The sequence below is a fragment of the Cryptotermes secundus genome, unplaced genomic scaffold (genome assembly GCF_002891405.2).
Source record: "Cryptotermes secundus unplaced genomic scaffold, Csec_1.0 scaffold441, whole genome shotgun sequence".
In the NCBI taxonomy this organism is placed as follows: domain Eukaryota; kingdom Metazoa; phylum Arthropoda; class Insecta; order Blattodea; family Kalotermitidae; genus Cryptotermes; species Cryptotermes secundus.
Window position 1 is genome coordinate 421,777 of NW_019727400.1, and position 20,876 is coordinate 442,652.

A 20,876-nucleotide genomic window follows, 5' to 3' on the forward strand; every position below is an offset into this window, starting at 1 on the left:
ATTATTATTATTATTATTATTATTATTATTATGATCATCATTAATTTGGTGTTATAGGATGTCTGTTCTTGCTAACTTCTGTAGAAACTGAATTTTTTAACATTGTCACCTGTGTTAGTGATCTTAGACGCTGGTTTGGATTCGTCAGTCGATTTATTGGATCTTCACCAGGCGGAATTACAATTGTAACACTTTCAGTCTTGGGGGCACGCGGTAGCGTAGTTCGTTGAGGCACTACGCTACAAGCCGGAAGGTCGCGGATTCAAGTCCCGATGAGGTCATTAGATTTTTTTCAATTGACCTAAACCTTCCGGCCGCACTATGGCCTTGGGGTCGAGTCAGCCTCTAACGGAAATGAGTACCAGGAATAGTCTTGCGGGTAAGGGCGGCCGCCGCGTACGGCTGACAACCTTGCCGCCATCTATGAGCCGATTGTCTAGATAATGTGGGACCCTCAACGTCTCACAACCCTATGGGCCCTCACGGCCTGTTACAGGGATACCTTTACTTTACTTTTTACACATCTAGTCTTACTGTAATTATAACACTTTGTAATTACGAACCATGATAACACTCCAAAAGTTAGCGTAACTACATCATGTAAAATAAAGACGTCATTTCTGACTTCTGTATCTTTTACATAACCCTTCAGCCGACCGGATATGCGTCATCGTTCCCAACAGTTAATTTTATCGCGTCCCTCCGTTGCTGTGATTTTAACGGTTCGTTGCCGTGGATATCGGCTTTCAACAGTTAAAGTTACGCTGCGTGCAGTGGATCATAGTACTCGAACCGTTGCATAGCAATGGGCGCCTTTTCCTGAACTCTTGGGATCGTGTTTACCGATTCGTTTTCTAGAAACGGGTCAGTTTGTTACAGTATTACTTTCATGAACTTAGTGCTGCAAAATTAAGTGATTTGATAACATATACTAAACATTTTCTAAAGATGCTGAGAATTATAAGATGATAAGGGAGACGTGACGTGCACAAGGCAGTGTCGAAACATAGGCAAATGGCAACTTAGGACGGACTGTAAGCTTTCCTTTACATAGACAAACTGCATACACTTGGCTTTAATCCCATCCACTAACAGAACCCAAGAGAGAGAGAGTAATTATTTACATGCATGAAGTGGAAAATTGGACTGAAATATTATCTTGTCGCCATTCTTTGTGAAATGGAGGGAAATGTGTCTGCTTACTGAGCAGCGTCGTGACGCTGGCGCAGTAGTTGTGGCGTCGGATCAATGTAGGTAGCGACCCGAGCAGTCGCATAGGGACCGCCTTCTTTCCTCGCCCGATGGACGCTTATCAATGGCGGCGTCGAAGCGAGGTTTCCTTATTTTCAGAGGATACGAGTTCGCGTGCACAGTGCAATACATGCTTCTTCTCAGTGGTCTTATGATTTTGTGTTCAGCTTCGAAAAGCAATAAGGCGAACTCTATTTAAAAAGCCTTAGTATATTTTTCATAAAAATGCCTGCTCTGTGGATATTATGGTTCTATTTTTCTTCTTCCTCCTCTTGACGGGTTAAGCTCTCTAGCCTGTTCACATTTAGACTAAATCTGAAGCTACATCTTACACGGGCCGCGTCATAGCTCAAGCGGTTAGTCGCTGGCTTCTCACCGCGGCGGCCCGGGTTCGATCCCGGGTCTGTTCAAGTGGGATTTGTGGTGGACAAAGTGGCGCTGGGGCATGTTTTCTTCGAGTACTTCGGTTTCCCCTGCCAATCTTCATTCCACCAGTTGCTCCACAATCACCCTCACCTATCATCTGGGGCTGGTACAATAGGCCAGAACTGGCCGCAGTACAAGGGACTTAGTCCCACCCTACTAGCAATAAAAAATATGTATATATCTTACACGGTCGGTTGGACACCTTTGAAGGGGATCAGCCTTTCGCAAGCCCACTACGTACAGAAAACCATGCAAACAGAGAAAGAACACAGGAGGTTGGAGAAAAGCTTCATAACTTGTACTCTTCTCCAAGTATAATTGGAATTATCAAGTCAAGGAGAATGAGGTGGGCAGGGAATGTAGCGCGAATGGGGAGAAAAGGAATGCATATAGGATATTAGTGGGAAAGTCAGAAGGAAACAGACAACTAGGAAGACCAAGACGTAAGTGGCTGGACAATGTTAAAAAGTATCTTAGAGAGGTAGAATGAGGTGCTATGGATTGATTTGATCTGGCTCAGGATAGGTACCAGTGGAGGACTCTTGAGAACACGGTAATGAACCTTCGAGTTCCATAAACTGCTGGGAAGTTCTTGAGTAGCTGCGCAACTAGCGGCTTCTCAAGAAGGGCTCAGCTCCATGAATGAGTGAGTGAGTGATATAATCATGATATAAAGCAATAAACTTTCTTAATACATCAAATTAACAACCAAATTTAAAAAAAAACACAATGTTTTTACGATCTGGTGGAAAACCCCGCCTTGTTTTACATGAAGCAGTCACTTTCAGAAGTGCACCACACGAAAGAGACTTGTTTAAACCGCGGTATCATCTGATGGACTCACTAAATTTTGCAGTAAACTGACCTTTTCATTTTCACAATAATATTTAAATAATTACGTCATATACATTGGCGCCATGTAAATTAAATTTTTAGTCATTACACGAATTATCCATATCTATGTATATACTTTACACTGTTTTGTAACGAGATTCTAATATGTTAGCTTTCACTACAATGAAGGCAAAGAAATAAAATATACAGAGTGAGGTGTTTTAAATTCTAGTAAAAAAGACCGCACTCTCGCCGCTGTTCTGTACAGGCGATCCGCTATCGGCAGGGTGACAATACAGTATGTGTCCTTGTTGGCACAGATTCAGGTGACTTTACGTACCCTTGTTTAATGGAAGTATGACTCGGAATATTTGTATGTGAAGACAGTAACTCGTATGTGTCCAGTTAAAAAAAAGTTTCAGTTGGGTTGAAATTGAAGTTAATGCACATAATTTCCCGCTTGGTCCGTTCGATTCTGCGCTTTAAGTGGCGATATCATTGTTTTCTTCAGATCTCTCGAGCACACACGATAGTAGGCAGATTGGAATTATTTTGATTAAATTAGTCACTCCCCAGTAGCGGGGGAGTGACCAGTATTAGTCAGAATCCTCTCGTCGAAACAGAGGCCCAATTTCAAAACACGTAAAAATATGGAAAGAGCAACAAGTAGTTCGGGGAAGAACTATTCTATTTTCTTTGATTCAACACGGACGGCATATAAAACGACGCCTACAACAATTATTCTTTGCCACGAGAATGTCTTTAGCAAACTGTTACGTAGCAACGATAGGGGGACACACAAACAGACCCACAGACTCTCCTTTGATAAGAAATGGACCGCATAGAAAATGATACATAGAAACATTTCTTCTGTTGTTGCATGTATTCGTTGCTGCGGGAACGTGTTTACCGAGCCGTTGCCTAACAACAACAGAAAGGAAACATACAGACACACAGACTGATGGGAGGGATTTATGAAGACGCCGTTGAGATGTGCTCAGGTGTCGTGATACATATACCAAGTTTTATAAAGATTGGTTCAAGTATCTAGAAGTTGATGAGGGGGAGGAATACAGAAACAGACAGCATGGTGATCGCATAATCCTACTTTTTCTTTCATCAAAATGAGAAGAATGGTCTAGAAAGACGGTCATGTGTACCGACATATCCCAAAAGCAAAAATGACTGTGCTGGCGAGTACCAGTAGCAATTTATTGGACTGAGAAAATATATTTGTATGAGATTTTAGTTTCTTTGTTGATTATGATCCATCGTAAGAGGATATCTTCGTTCTGGAAGAACGTACTGCCTCCATCTTCAGGTCGTGCCGAGGCTGATGTGTGAATGCGAATATGAAGAGGGTGAGATAATAATTTAAAATAAACCACGACACCCTTCCGTAAATTTCAATCCTGATAATTCGTTCAAAATTATCTCCAGATTCGACTGCAAGTAAAGAATATAGTTGAAACAGCTTCGTTAAACCTTGTATTAAGAAACGAACATGATGTTGATATGGGCGCGTTCTTCTGCCCTCATGAAGGCACGAGCCTCACCAATATTAAAGCTGCGAGCGGTTGTACAGTCATTTGTTGAGTTACATGGGGGTGGGATGGGGGTGGGGGAGGTGATGGCGGCGTGCGCTCGACAGCGACAATCCCCAGGAAATCCTGCGATAATGATGGCCACAAGGCGAGCATCGCTAACGACGGGACATAATCTGACTGACCCGGACCTAACAAACAAGAGGTCAATTTACAAGGGAAACCAAATCTGGCCAAGCATTTCACTGTTGGCAGCTCTAACACTAGGATGAGCGAAATGTTACGATTATTATAATAACATAACTTCATAACTAAGATATTTATTCGCTTGAACCCCTTACATATTAAAAAAAAAGGAATATGACGTTCTTTGTTTTCTGTATTTCTTCTGTGGTCTAGTGGTCAGAGTTCCTGGCTACAGATCTAGAGGTCCCGGGTTCGATTCCCGACGCGACCAGATTTTCTGAGAAGTAGTGGGTCTGGAACTGAGTCCACTCAGCCGCGTGAGGATAGTCGAGGAGCTATTTCAAGGAAATGGCGGCTCCGGTCTAGAAACCCGAGATTAACGGCCTTGGGGATCAGTTGCTCTGAACATCCTCTATCCGCAAAAGTTGGCACTAATTTCGCCGACAGACGGCGGTCGCTACAAGCCACGGTGTTTGTTTTGTTTATTTGTTTCTGTATTTCTATTGTAACTAAATTTTTGTCGGCGACGAATTTTGACCCAATGTCTTGACGTCAGCCACCGTAACAGGACGTCTCAAGAAGTTTCTTTCTCTGTGACTAGCCAAGCGTCGGTTTTGAGATGAATACTGGGGATGTGGTAATGTGCTGCCTGATCAGGCGTATAGTACACCCCTGGGGGCAGTGAAGCATGTTCATGGAGCAATTGTGGAATAAAGATCGGAGAATCGGAGAAACTCGAAGGAAAGTACTTCCTTCAATGCCATTTCTTCCACAATAAATCTAATATTAACTCGCTCTGTATTGAACCCAGGGCTCCGTTAGTGGAGAACGGAAAACGAATTTTGTTTCAAATTCCTCCGTCTCAGTAATTTGGCCGCTCATTGCTAATTGTATTCCATGTTTGTTTATAGCTTCTACTGTAAGTTAGCTATAGTCTCAGAATTTCCGTGGGAAACGCATTCAGATGGAAGTAAAATGTGGTGCCTTCAACAGTTCGGAAGTAACAGAGTTTCCTTTATTTCTTCTTTCTGTATTTGTTTGTTTGTTTGTTTTTGTTTCCTATGTGCAAAAGCTCATAGGAAACAAAAACAAACAAATGCAGGAAGAAGAAATAAAGGAAACGCTATTACTTTCGAACTGTTAAATGCACCACACTATGCTACAAGCCGGTAGTCGCGGGTTCGAGTCCCAATGAGGTCATTGGATTTTTTTTCAATTGACCTAATCCATCCAGCCGCACTATGGCCCTGGGGTCGACTCAACCTCTAACAGAAATGAGTACCAGGAATTAATTAAATAATTTTCCTGGGGAGTAAAGCGCGGCCGGCGCGTAAGGCTGACCTTACCGCCATCTTTGAGCCGATTGTCTAGATAATGTGGGACCCTCAACGTCTCACAACCCTATGGGCCTTCACGGCCTGTTACAGGGATAGCTTTACTTTTTTTTATGAGCTTTTACCTCATGGGTTTGTCTGCCCATTAAGACTGGTATCGCTGTATCCTCTGATGTTACCACAGTTCATGACATTCGGCCATTTTTTTCAACACAACTTTTGGTTAGACACACACACAGAGCATGCGTCATCTCCTGCAAGGCGTTTACATGCTGTAACCATTGTTTTCTGTAAGAAGAGGCGTCACTGAACCATTGTATCTACCATTAGTTATTAATCACAGGCTGCAAGTAATACAGACGGTCGAATTTGCCGGTGTATAGCTAGCTTCTAGCTCCTTCTGCAGTGTAACTACTGCACGGATAATGAGCTCGGGTCTTAACTAGGCAATTTGTTGTTGTTTACGACGGCAGCAGATGTGAGGCAGACAGACGCGTTGAGAGGGCTGTGACATAAGTCACCTTCTGGTGCAAAGCGTAAATATAAACACGGCGGTTTAGAACAGACGGTAAAAATTGGCAAACTTTTTCGTGCCTGTGTTTGCTAATGAAGCATTACGCAGTAATTATTAAGGATTTTTATATAAGGCTCAGGATATCAAATTGATGGATCCTATTAAAATACATGATTATTATCTGGAATAATTTTACTCTGCTTTCCTTATTTAAAAATAAATAAGAGGCTTATGTGATCACCTTGCTGTCTGTCTTTGCAGCCATCTGTTTCGGTATCTCACCTAATTTTTTAGGCCTGTGGGATGGGCTTGCTGTCTGTGCATCCCCCCTAGATAATTTTAAGGGGCCTGTCACACCACTTTTCTCTCTTTGTGTCTGTGTGTTGCATCTGCGTTTTCAATTTTCTGTGACGTACATGTCCTATGAAAGAAAAGCAATTAATTAGTTCTTCACAGAACTTCTTGTTCAGTGTAGTTTTTATTGACCGAAATACACAAAAAGAACATTTTATGGTTAATTTCCCTGCAGTGTCAATAACTTCGACTTTGCCGTGTGAAATGATAGGAAGATAAAGGTAAATTTCTACCTGTAATTAATTAGATAAGCGCCACGCCATGAAGACATACGTATGTGGGAGTGGAGGTGATGGCTCCACCATTCTTGACTTCAGCACTAGTTGGAGGTGAGTGGTCAGCTTCTCACCACAGCCGTTTTACCATCAAGGAAAGAGCCCCCTGATACTTTTGCGTTGGAGTCTGGGTGAACCTCACAGCCAATCCGGACGCTGAGCAGTAGTTAGCGAAAAATTAATTCGAAAGTCGATAAAAGAAAGTGGCTTTAATCCAATTTAAGATTCTATGTCGGAATTTTTTTGGAGGAACTGAAGAAAACACAATATCTCAGTCACGAATTGAACTTTGGATCTTCCGATTACCGACCAGAAGTGCCGCCAACTTGACTGCAACATTCAGTGGAGAACTCAATTTGAGAATGCAGTGTTGTGTCTGGAGTCATTAGCTTAGCAAGAACACATTTTTATCTATATTAATTGAACATAAGGGCCATATACACAAACAGCGCAGTTGAAATGGTTAATGCATTGGAATACAACCTTGCTTTTTGTTGGATGATCTCCCAAAAGTTGCTCTGAAATATTAAGGCCCTAGGACTCCTCACTTCAGTTCTTTATAAGACAAAGAAACGTAAATTTAAAATTACGCCTTGTTGTTTGGTACAGAGAACCGCCGAACTTCTCACACATATATCAAATTACAATATGTCACGACACAGAAAAATGTATGTTATTGAAGAATACTGTCTTCTAAGATGTGACACCGTGTAATCCGGTAGAAGTTTGCCATCCAGAAGGACGTGGAAAGCTGATGGGTTATCACTGGTTGCTTTCCCTTCGACCCTGAAGAAGGGCTCAGTATGTTCCTCCGAAATATCGGTGGACTTATACATGAATACACGGCTCCACATCTTCATAGTCATCTCTCTGAGAACCTCAGATCAGAATTGACTTAAATATTCTGAGCCGTAAGAACGTCAGACGTTGCGTAGCACAGGCCTACCTGTGACGCGTTTACTGCGAGTTCTCAGCGCTCGGTTTCCATTTTCAACTAACAAGGGCCTAAATGCCATGAACTAAAATAAACATGAAGAAAGCAGTTTTCTGGGATGTGTCTCCGTANCTTCAGCACGGCGCCACATCCCAGAAGACTGCCTTCTTCATAGTCACCGCTGTGAAAACCTCGAATCTTAGAAAATACACGTATCTTCCCTAATAAGATCAACTTATCACTCATTTTTTTATTCCTATAGGAGAAACAGGCTCGTGATGACACATAGGAGTAACGTGTCATCAGCCACTGGTTATCCTTCCAGTGTCCGAATATTCACGAATTCTCTCTTCCTAACCTGATAATCTGCTCCAGATTCGCTGCAAGAAATGTTCCTGAATGCGATTCAAAATGTACTAACACTTTGGACGTATGAAATTCACCAAAATAATGTTCAACAAGAAGTTATATGAAGAACTAATCACGTACTTTCCTTCGACAGGACACGGGATGCATCTCTCTCTCTTTTCTATGGCCCTACGACACTTGGACGTTTTCCGCTTTTTCAATTTCTTAATCCCATACACAGTCGGTAGGACTTCTCAGACGGGGGATCAGCTCGTCGCAAGGCCACTACCTAAATACGGAATAAACGCACACAGCCATCCATGCCTCGAGTGTAATTCGAACCCACGATCCCAATGTTCGAGCGAGCGAAGGCAGTTCATGCCTTAGACGGCGCGGCCACTGTGATCAACTAAACGATCTTAATGGGCGTTGAAATTATTATTGTCGTCTTCTTTGAAGTGACGTCATTTAGTTTGGTAGCTAAGTAGGCCTGTCAGCATTACGGAGAAACAGTTGTAACGAATCATATCCCAGAAGACCACCGCTGTGAGAACCTCAAACCTCATAAAATATTAATTATCAGCACGAAGAACTGACATACTTTCGTTGCGATGTTATGCCTTAAAATGTGGAAACTGAAATTCAACTAATTTTTTTAAGGAAACATATGAGATTAAGTCTATAATGTATTTATTTTTTATAGAATTATATTTTTTTCTTCAAATTATATTAATATATTACTCTTCATAAAGAGCTCTCTATGTTATTGGAATTTTGGAATGTACGTTACAAGTGGCAGACAAACATGTGTCGATGAAAAAAATAGTTCCAGACATATTATGCTGATAAAGATTAGTCCCAGACAACCCTGAGCAGCGTTCCGCATTGATGGTCGACAAAAAGTTGCCAGACAATCTACTTTTACAAACAACAACTATTAACCTATTTTATGGAAAAGACATTTCATATAAGGGACACGTACTACAGCTGCGAAATTGTCTCTTACTTTTCCTCCAAGTTCATTAATCTTTCGTGTTTTCTATGACAGGCTGTAGATACTATTGAGAACAGCTTAAACCGGTAACGCCTGAATTTTACGTACATGACCTTTAAATGTTCAATTCGTACCTCATAGGAAACATAGTTTCCGTCCTTTACAGTGACCAAACGTTTACAGCTTCTTTGCGGTATAATTGATATTTACTATGAGAATTAGGGGCACACGTTAGCGTAGTTGGTTAATGCTATGGTACTATGCTACAAGCCGTAAGGTCGCGGGTTCGAGTACCGATAAGGTGGATTTTTTTTTTCAATTAACCTAATCCTTCCAGCAGCACTATGGCCCTAGGGTCGACTCAGCCTATAACAGAAATGAGTACCAGGAATCTTCCTGAGAGGTAAATGGCGGCCGGCGCGTAAGGCTGACAACCTTACCGCCATCTGTGAGCCGATTGTCTAGATAATGTGGGACCCTCAACGTCTCACAACCCTATGGGCCTTCACGTCCTGTTACAGGGATAACTTTTACTATGAGAATTGTGGTATAGCTACAGGCTGGACGACCGAAGTTCTTTTCCTGGTAGCGGCAACAGATTTTTCTGTACTCCATAGCGCTCAGACCGGCTTTGGGCCCTTCCCGGCCCCCTCCCCAATGGATACGGAGGCTCTTTCGTTGGGGGTAACACGGTAGAGGCGTGAATCTGACCACTCACCTCCATCTAGTGACGAGGTCAATAATGGTGGAGCTATACTTCCACTCCCCATACACCTTCATGTCGTGATGCTTAATTAATTAAGAACAGAGACAACTGTATCTGTCTCTCTGTCGCTCTACAGCCCTTTTTGAACCTTGGACGTTTCTTCAGTTTCCTGATCCTATACACAGTCGGTAGGTCTCCTCGGACGGGGATCAGCCCTTCGCAAGGCCGCTACATAACACAGACACAGAATAAACGCACACAGATATCCATGCCTGGAATGGGATCCGAACCCACCATCCCAGTCTTCGAGCGAGCGAAGACGGTTCATGCCTCAGACGGCGCGGCCACCGTGTGGGCAGTTTCAGTAGTAACACTATATATAGAACGGCTATACTTGTGAAGTAAAACGTGTGAGCCTTAGCAACAAATTATCGTATGGCAGTTTTATTAAATATGCAACGTACTTTACAATATAAATCATCAAGAATTGACGTCCGTATCATCAGTGTTGTAGTCATTTTCTGTATGATTAATGTACTTGATGCGTGATGAATATATGAATTATTGGTATGAAGGTGTGAAGCCGCGCGTCAGAATAAGTAAGCAGCAAATGAATGGAACGCAGTGCGGACCTTAGTGATATAGCCTTGAAGGCCGATTTTGTATGCGGCGAGTCGCCTCACTTCGCTCCTTAGCAAGTTGCAATGTTTTGGGTTTCGCAGGGGTCAAGGTTCAACTGTTATGCGTTCAGTACATAAAGCCTATACGTGTGTATGGAATCGAGAGATCGATTATTTAGCGATATTAGTTTTTCAGCTGAATTAGTATCAAACGCTGCAATGAAGCAGTTAAAAATTCTTTTTCGTATTATGGAGGTTCCGAGTCCGAAATTCTGCTCGAATAACACACACCCTTATAAGGTATTCGTCAGTTTCCTAGAACACAAAATTCATCATTCTCAGTCACTATACTGCTCATGACATAATGTTACAATTTGTTAATTCTCCGGGATTTAGATGTTGCTGTTCTCACAGCGGTGATTAGTAATGTTTCTGTCTTCTTAGGTTTAAAGCCATGTCGTCCGTACAGAGTTAAGTGACGTTTCGAAAGAACATTCCTGCTTCCACCTGCATTCACATTGATTTCTTGCTTGGCTTATTTCTCGACTCTGTAGATGGAGGCGATATGTTTCTCCGAAACTTCCGTTAACTTTCAACGGGCTACACGGCGTTATATCCCAGAAGACAGAATCATTCAATCTAAGATCAATTTGCTTATATGCAATATATTGTCACGTGTGTTAGGAGTGTGATTATTAGACGGGGTTTGGATTGGATGATTGGATTTATCGTTCTTATACACTCAACTCATAACTGCTAGTAATACAGCGCTATCGCTGCACTACACACTTTACAGTTCACCCGTACACACTCACTAGGGTTCTCAGTCTTCACTAGTCGTATCCTGGCAACGGATTTATAACAGTATAACTGTCATTGCAGCACACATGACGTCTTCTTCTCATAGCCCAATTCCTTTCTTGCCATCTCTTTTGAATCATCTTCGCCTATTATCTCAAAGAGACTACTTAAATTATTATTTCAGCTGGTCCTGGGATCCTCGCTATATAGCCTCGTGACGGATCCAGCAGAAAACATAGTTTCCATCGTTATAGCTCAACACTACGTCGATTGTTGCTTGCTTATTCGTTGCCACCGTAACTTGTTTACCGATCCGTTGTCTAACAATGAATACTTACTCCGGCTTTTAGGCGTCATATTACCTTAAGTACATCTTTGGAGATTGCGCGAAGAAAATAGTGCTATTATAAGGATATTATGTTTTTACTATACGCAGACCACTGTTTGCCAACCATGGCGGTTGTGTCGTGAGTTATAATAACGTAGCCGGCTAACAGCTTTAACAGCTTTTTATATTGCCCATATATAACGTGAATTTTTTTTTGTCCACTAAAAGCCCCATTTAAAAAATATTGGTAGATTTTATCAGTACATTCTCTTCTCTTTGTTCTACAAGACAATCCACACGGCGGTCAGCTGCTACTATGTCTATTGACAGCTGTTAGCTCTAGACCCTCCTGTTGTCCCAATGTCATCATCAGGTAACTGTATCCAACCTTATAAAGAAAAGAGACACCCAAAGAAGGTGACAAATCGGCACTGTTATTTGTGACTTCATTAACTAATTACGCAGTGACAGTTCAATTCGTCAGAACATTGAACACGGTGTAGAGTTCAACATAATCTAAACGCCTTTAACTTGTCTTAACTCCCAATAATTACTGTTATCCAAGTTCTCTTAGTGCAGCCGCACACCAACTGCGTCAAGACAAGCATCAAGACATGAGACAGAAGACGCAGTCTTGCTTCATTTGTGATTCGTCAGCATCGTGACTCAGACCGGTATACGGCGTTTTTCATAATCTCATTTGTTTCAACTGTGCTCCTTTCTTTGCATGTCGCAGACATCGTGTCCTGACTGTTACATGTCTTGACGCATGCCGGTGTGTGGCCTACCTTAATGCTACCTACGGAAGATGAACCTGAGGAGCACAGTCGGTATAGCTACGGGCTGGATGACCGGTGTTCAATTCTCGGTAGAGGCATAAGAATTTTTCTGCTCCTCGCCGTTCAGACCAATTTTGGGATCACCCGTCCTCCTATCCTGTGGGTACTGGGGATTCCTTCCCTAGAGATAAAGCAGCCGGGGCGTGAAGCTGACAACTCACCTCCATCTAGTGCCGAAGTCAAGAATGATGGAGCTATACCTCCACTCCCCAGCACGTGTTAATGCCGTGGTGCTTAAGTACACGTATTTAAAGACAGGAGCAGCTTTAACTCGGCCTCCCCATAGCTCAAGCGGTTAGTCGCTGGTTTTCCACTGCGGCGGTCTGCGTTCGAGCCTGTATCTTGCCAAGTGGGATTTTTGGTGGACAAAGTGGCGCTGGGGCACCATATTCTCCTTCATCATAATCACCCGGGGCAGGTACAATAGGCCAATCAGTGGCCGCCGTGCCGAGTGGACCCAACTGAACTCCACCTCCCACTATGAGAATTAAAAAAAAAAAACTTTTAACTTCTTTTGCCTACTATAGGGCAGTGAAATGTAAGGGTGTACAGTGCTCGTGACATGTGTAGGAATGGTGAGAATGGAAATACACGCTACATCATTTTGATAGGGAATTTCGAAATTTCTTTTAACTGAAAGCCCAGTTGATGTATCCAGAAACAGACTGGTATATAAGATTAGGATGTGTCAGACGGAAGTGAACTGTCAGGATGAAGAGGGAATAACTTTAGCAAAGTTTTTGTCCATCTGTGGGAGTTAACGTTCGGACGGGTGGGACGTAAGATCTCTAAAATAAGCAATTACGTTAACTCCATGGAGCTGTCCCATCGCGGCAGCCCGGGTTCGATCCCGGGTCTGGTCAAGTGGGATTTGTGGTAGACCAAGTGGCGCTGGGGCAGGTTTCCTCCGAGTACTTCGGTTTCCCCTGCCAATCTTCATTCCACCAATTGCCCCACAATCACCCTCACCTATCATCTGGGGCTGGTACAATAGACCAGAAGTGGCCACAGTACAAGGGACTTAGTCTCAACACACTAGAAATTAAAAAAAATAATATTAACCCCATGGATCTGGGTCTATCTTGAGAATCCGCCAGTCGCTTAGCTACTCAAGAATTTCCCCAACATATTATGGAACAGGAAGATTCATTACCATATTCACAAAAGCGCTCCAATGGTTCCTATGTAGCAGATCAACACAGCCCATAACATATCATCCTGTCCCTCTAAGATCCATTTTAAGACNTGATTCGTCAGCATCGTGACTCAGACCGGTATACGGCGTTTTTCATAATCTGGCAGCCACACAAATCCTATATGCATTCCTCTTGGTCCCCACGCGTACAACAATATCATGCTGCCTGACTTGATCATGTAATTATATTTGGTGAGGAGTACAAGTTATGAAGCTCCTCATTATGCAGTTTCCTTCCTATTACTTCAGCCTTCGTNCCTACGGAAGATGAACCTGAGGAGCACAGTCGGTATAGCTACGGGCTGGATGACCGGTGTTCAATTCTCGGTAGAGGCATAAGAATTTTTCTGCTCNCCTTCCTATTACTTCAGCCTTCGTTTATCCAAAATTTAATCTCATCATCAGAGTCTGAACCCCCCTCAGTCTATATCATTCCCTTAATATCAGAGACCAAGTATCACACCCATACAGAGCAAAGGTAATAATGCAAGGTTTTGTGTATCCCTGCAGTAACCCGCTCTTGTATTAGTATTACTGAACGTGCTGTTTCTGATTCCGCGGCGGGAGGAGCCGTCGTCTACTGGCTGTGCGCGGTACACACCAGGCTCCACTGCCATAAAGGTAAAGTAGAGCTACCCCTGTAAGAGGCCGTGGAGGTCCATAGGGTTGTGAGACGTCGAGGCTCCCACATTTTCTAGATAATCGGCTCNAGCACGTGTTAATGCCGTGGTGCTTAAGTACACGTATTTAAAGACAGGAGCAGCTTTAACTCGGCCTCCCCATAGCTCAAGCGGTTAGTCGCTGGTTTTCCACTGCGGCGGCCTGTGTTCGNCAGCCTTGCGCGCCGAACTACCCCTGTAACAAGCCCTGCAGGCCCATAGGGTTGTGAGATGTCGAGGCTCCCACGTTTTCTAGACAGTCGGCTCATAGATGGCGGTGAGGTTGTTAATCTTTCGCTCCGGCTGCCTATGTACCCCCAGGAAGATTTATGGTACTCATTTCTAAGAGGCTGATTCGACCCCAAGGCCATAATGCGGCTGGAAGGATTAGATCAATTGAAAACTCCAGTGACCTCCTCTGGAATGGAACCCGCGACCTTCAGGCTTGCAGCGTAGTGCCTCAACCAACTACACTACCGCATGTCCCCGCCTTCACTGCAATAGCAGGCCAAATCGTTTCTATATGAAAACAGATCCGCGTAGAGACAGGGGAGTCCATTTCTTTCTTCCCCCTCACGAAGGAAAGGGACCATTTGTCACGCTGTCCACTTATACGAAGTGTGTGTAATGACTCCCGAGGCATCACACTTAAGACTAATTATGGTGTTATGGAGTAATATCGATTGAATTGCAGATATCTAAAATGTAAACGAACGTCAAGTGAAATGGGATTATTTTAAAGTGTAGTCAAGAAGAGGTTCAGCTAATGAAACGTCGGGACCCCAAGCCCCATGCTGATTAATGATTCACGTGATGTTAGTTTTCTTAATTATATCAGGTTACTGATAATAGGATCAGCATAGTCATTAAATTATAAATATAGTACAGCAAATTTAAATATAGCCCCTATCCGCAACACAGGAGTACGTTTATGCTTTATTATATTTGTTTAAGATATAATCTAACCAAAGTAGTTACTAGGGCAGATGCGTACAGTGTTGTTAATTAATTTATTAATTAATAAAACATCACCCACTTTTAAAGTTCATGGTTTTATTTGACGTTCTGTAACAAGGAAGACAAATGTAACTAAAAAAAAAAAATCAAACTCCGTTACTTTTATTCCGCAAGCAAAGTACACCGACTGAGCGACCGCCGCTTATCGGCGAAGTTAGTGCCAACTTTAGCGGATAGATGTTGTCACGTGATCAGCGCAACGGATTCCTACGGCCGCTAATTTCGGTTTCCTAGACCGGAGCCGCTCCTGAATTGTCCTCACGAGGCAGAGTGTACCTCGTCCCAGACCCAATGCTTCTCAGAAAATCTGGTAGCGCTGAGAATCGGACCCGGACCCTTGGATCTGTAGCCAGGAGCTCTGACCACTAGACCCCAGAGGCGGCCCAAATGTAACTAAGCTTTCGATAATATTAAAATGTAGAACCGTGATCCATTCTGTTACCTTTCTTATCAGTACTAAGTGTTTCATTTAAAGGGCTGGAGTAATAGTAAAATACTAGACTTGGAACTGAGAGGTGTTCATTTCGAATCTCTGCGCGCACGCTATATATATGTAATTACGGAAGTTTTCTTGACTTCCTTCAGGCCCTCCTGGCAAATGCCAGAATAGTGCACCGCTTAAACCACAACCTCTTCCATCCAAGTGCTTTTCAATTCATGATTCATCCATGATCAAGTCATTTGGCGCTAGGTATTCTGTGATACTGACGTCGAGAATCCGGGAAATGCTAATCATTTTAATAAGATTAATTAATATTGTCACGTGAGGGAGTGACTACAGACGGAGATTGGATTTGCAATCGGATTTATCGAACAATTACAGTCCGTAACTACAAATAACTACGACAGTTTCCCTGAGTTACGCACACCACAGATCACTGTGACTGCAGCACACATGAAGTCTTCTTAGTCTTCACTACTCGTTGTTTGGTAGCGGCTTCCAACAGCGGACATTCCCTTTCCTATGGGTTCCCGAACTGTTCCCAGCCTCAACTGCCAACTTGAGTCTGAGTCTTATGTTACACCCGACCGTCAGTTGGTCAGTCTATCTTGGAATAAAGCACCCATCTGGGGCCTAAGACCAGATCTGTATTACTGTCCAGTTGCGTTGTTGTTGTTGTTGTTGTTGTTGTTGTGGGGTGTTCTCTGACGAGAGGACGGGCTTGTCGTTTACAATTTCTGCTGATCCTCGTCAGCGTGGTCACTTTCATGTCCGAGTGCCGTGAGACTCGCGACCATATTTTACTGTCTCAGATTTGAGACTTCCCTTTTCGTCACCTCCTACGGCTCGCAGGGCTCCACATAGGAGACTACCAGCTTTTAATTTCTCTTCGATATATAGGTCCGACACGGACCGAGCAGAAAACGTTTCTTCCATTATTGCGTGTTCTCTCGTTACCGGGGAAACGTGTCCACAGCTGTTCCCTAGCAAAGGCTGTTGTACTGTCGCCTGTTTACACAGCTGTTACTTGGCAATAGGTATATATATCACAATATTTTGTTGTTATTGTTCTTATTCGGTCAAACATCGCGTTTTTTTTTTCATAAAATTAGCTTGGTTATGAAACATTCTATGATCTAGTGGTTAGACTTCTTGGCTACAGATCAAGAGGTCCCGTCTTCGATACCAGAGTTTCTGAGAAGTAGTGGATCTGGAACGGGGTCCACTCAGCTTCGTGAGGATGACTGAGGAGCTACTTGAATTGAGAAGTAGCGGCTCTGGTCTAGAAAACCGAGATTAACGGCCGTGGGGATCCGTTTCGCTGACCACGTGACACACTCTATCCACAAAAGTTGGCACTAACTTCGCCGGCAAGCGGTGGTCGCTCGGTCGGTATAGTTCGCTTGCGGACTACAGGCCACGGAGTCTGTGAAGCATGATATCACATCTGAGGAAAAACCACTGTGAGTGTGTGAGAAGAAGGTGTTAAGGAGAACACTTGAATTTCGGATGGAGAAAATGAAAGGAGGACGAAAGAAATTTTAATTTTAATGGTGGGCATCACAATTTAAGTCCTTCAGAAAATGCTGCTGGGTTATAAAATCACGGAGAATGAGATTGACATGTCACGTAGCACGCAAATGAGAGATGAACACTGCAGACAGGATTTAGTAAGAGTGAAGATACGTCATAGGGGTCTTAAACAAGGAGGTGGAGGATATTATTAAAATGTATTTTGAAAAACAGGATGTGAAATTGTGGATCAGGTTCATCTGGCTCAGATAAAATCAGTATGAAATGGCGGGCTGTTACGAACACGGAAGTGAAGCTTAGATTTCACTAGACGCGGAAATTTACCAGCCGAGCTGTAGGGTATGTCAGTTCCTTAAATGGGAATATTCTCCATGAAGAAGGGAAGAAGTAGCAAGCCACAGAAGATAAACTGTATGCTGCCACCTGAAGCTAATAATTCATGAAGGAAAGAATAATATTATGCATGAAGACAGGAGAGGTGAGAGGGTAAAACGAAAGGGAGAAAAGAGGTAACAGGAGACGAGAAAGCAGGGTAGGTTTTAAAGCGTATGGGACAATTTGCATGCAATTTACCATTTTCCCATTATTTAATTTATAAATGACGCTCTGTATTTACAGAATCTTTATTTAATCCGTAAAGGTAAAAAGTAAAGCTACCCCTGTAACAGACTGTGAACGCTCATACGGTTGTGAGACGTCGAGGCTTCCACATTTTCTAGACAATCGGCTCTCAGATGATGTTGTCAGCCTTACGCACCGGCCATCCTTTACCCCAAGGAAAATTCCTGGTATTCATTTCTGTTAGAGGCTGAGTTAACCCCAGGACCATAGTGTGGTTGGAAGGATTAGGTCAATTGAAAAAAAAATCCAATGACCACATCGGGAATCGAACCCCCGACCTTCCGGCTTGTAGCATAGTGCCTCAACCAACTGCTTCTTGCGGTACAAAATAATGTGTTTGAGTTCGTTCTACACGCGCAGAAACGGAACATGTATTTCGGGTTTGTTGATCCCCATGCTCCGTCTTCGGGGGCGATTATGGTGTTTGGATCTGGAGGTGCAGGTGTACGTTGTATTATGCCACGCGAAGTTTCATTTTGATTCCTTTTGCGTTGATATATTAACTGCTTTAGATAAAGCAGGGATCCAACTATTAACATTTTCTCAACGATTCCTCATCGTTCAAAATGTTTATGGGTGGCACAGTTCCCATTAAATGACGAAAGGATATATAATCTCTGGTTACGGAGAGTCACATCGCAACGCAAAGGAAGAATACAGCGTTAGGTTAATACAGTGTGTTCTTGCTCTGCAGGCAGATGTTCCAGTGTTAATACAGTGTGTTGTTGCTCTACAGACAGATGTTCCACTATTAATACAGAGTGTTCTTGCTCTGCAGACAGATGTTCCACTATTAATACAGTGTGTTCTTGCTCTGCAGACANTCGATTGTTAATACAGTGTGTTCTTGCTCTGCAGGCGGATGTTCCAATGTTAATACAGCGTGTTCTTGCTCTGTAAGTGGGTGTTCCAATGTTAATACAGCTTGTTCTTGCTCTGTAAGCGGGTGTTCCAATGTTAATACAGTGTGTTGTTGCTCTACAGACAGATGTTCCACTATTAATACAGAGTGTTCTTGCTCTGCAGACAGATGTTCCACTATTAATACAGTGTGTTCTTGCTCTGCAGACAGATGTTCCAGTGTTAATACAGTGTGTTCTTGCTCTGCAGACAGATGTTCCAGTGTTAATACAGTGTGTTCTTGCTCTACAGACAGATGTTCCAGTGTTAATACAGTGTGTTGTTGCTCTACAGACAGATGTTCCACTATTAATACAGAGTGTTCTTGCTCTGCAGACAGATGTTCCACTATTAATACAGTGTGTTCTTGCTCTGCAGACAGATGTTCCAGTGTTAATACAGTGTGTTCTTGCTCTGCAGGCAGATGTTCCAGTGTTAATACAGTGTGTTGTTGCTCTACAGACAGAAGTTCCACTATTAATACAGAGTGTTCTTGCTCTGCAGACAGATGTTCCACTATTAATACAGTGTGTTCTTGCTCTGCAGACATGTTCCAATGTTAATATAGTTTGTTCTTGCTCTACAGACAGATGTTCCACTATTAATACAGTGTGTTCTTGCTCTGCAGACAGATGTTCCGGTGTTAATACAGTGTGTTCTTGCTCTGCAGACAGATGTTCCAATGTTAATACGGTGTGTTCTTGTTCTACAGACAGATGTTCCAATGTTAATACGGTGTGTTCTTGTTCTACAGACAGATGTTCCACTATTAATACAGCGTGTTCTTGCTCTGCAGACAGATGTTCCAATGTTAATACACTGTGCTCTTGCTCTGCACGTGGCTTTTCCAATGTTAAAGCAATGTCTTCTTGCTCTGCAGACAGATGTTCCAGTGTTAACACAGTGTGTTCTTTCTCGCAGGCGGATGTTCCAGTGTTAACACAGTGTGTTCTTGCTCGCAGGCGGATGTTCCCCACGTGCCGCGTCTCCTTCACGGGTGTTAGACCCGACCAAAGGTACGCCGTGCTGATGGACATTGTTCCGGTGGACAACAAACGGTATCGGTACGCGTACCACCGGTCATCGTGGCTCGTGGCCGGTAAGGCCGACCCTCCCGCCCCCTGTCGCCTTTACATGCACCCCGATTCGCCCTTCACCGGGGAGCAACTCAGGAAGCAGGTCGTCTCCTTCGAGAAAGTCAAACTCACCAACAACGAAATGGACAAGAATGGGCAGGTAGGGAAGTTTTTAATTTACTTTCCTGTCGTGATACATTCCGTTTGTAAAAGCTTTTTATTCTCGGAAATTATTTGTGGAAACACCTCTGAAATAATATGGACGTTGTCGTCCTCGTCGAAATGTGACGTTATCTGAGTGGCGTCCGGTTTATCTGAATTCTAAGCGCCGCGGAGCCGATGGGACTTCCGCATAGCGGTGGGGCTATCGCCGGCGAAGCGATAAAGTCTCCGTTCTCTTGTGCACGCAATTATAAGCCTTAAAAGGGCACTACTTTTAATATTTTTACGCCGATTAGGCCTACATTTCCTGCTTGTACATTTATGATAGACTGATTGCTGTTTGTTACCGGTTGATCATTTCGTCCGTGTTATATGACCTTCAAGGGAATGAGCAACTCTGTGCATACAAGGTACTACTGTACGTATGCGCGTCTAGAATCGTCTTGTCGGTGTTGGGCCAGAAGAGACATCAATACGGAATTAGGGGACCTCTGGATCCGTAGCTAGGAACTCTAACCACTAGACCACAGAGGCGGTCAACAAATCAGTCTAACTTAATAAGATCTAAAAGTCTGTGATGATGGTAAATTGTTACAATTACTATGTTGCTGGACATTATCCATCACCTTGTCTATTCTTAAAAAACCGTCTAGTTTCTATTAAAAACACAACGTTTCGAGAACTGGAATCTGTCCCCGTCTTCAGGTAAAACCTACTCAGTTGGGTCCAATAGACGGAGCTAGCCCCTATCTCCGGACAACTATGCCAGTTTCAGGAGGGGTTCATAAAACAAGCACAACATAACCCATCTGTGAGAGCTAAGAAATATTGAAAATATCATATTTCTCTGGTGCTAAGCCTCAAATATGATAGCTTCAATATTTCTTAGCTCTCACAGATGGATTATGTTGTGCTTGTTTTATGAACCCCTTCTGAAACTGGCATAGTTGTCCGGAGATAGGGGCTAGCTCTTTCTCTTGTAC

General features: G+C 43.1%; 1 protein-coding gene across 1 annotated transcript in view; it reads left to right on the forward strand.

Annotated features, from left to right (window-relative positions):
• Positions 1-20,876, forward strand: part of LOC111864698 (T-box transcription factor TBX20) — a 157,947-nt gene that overhangs the window by 85,122 nt on the left and 51,949 nt on the right. Inside the window, exon 3 of the mRNA XM_023852140.2 lies at positions 19,618-19,891. Coding sequence (XP_023707908.1) covers positions 19,618-19,891 — 274 coding nt within the window. The remainder of the gene's footprint in view (positions 1-19,617; positions 19,892-20,876) is intronic.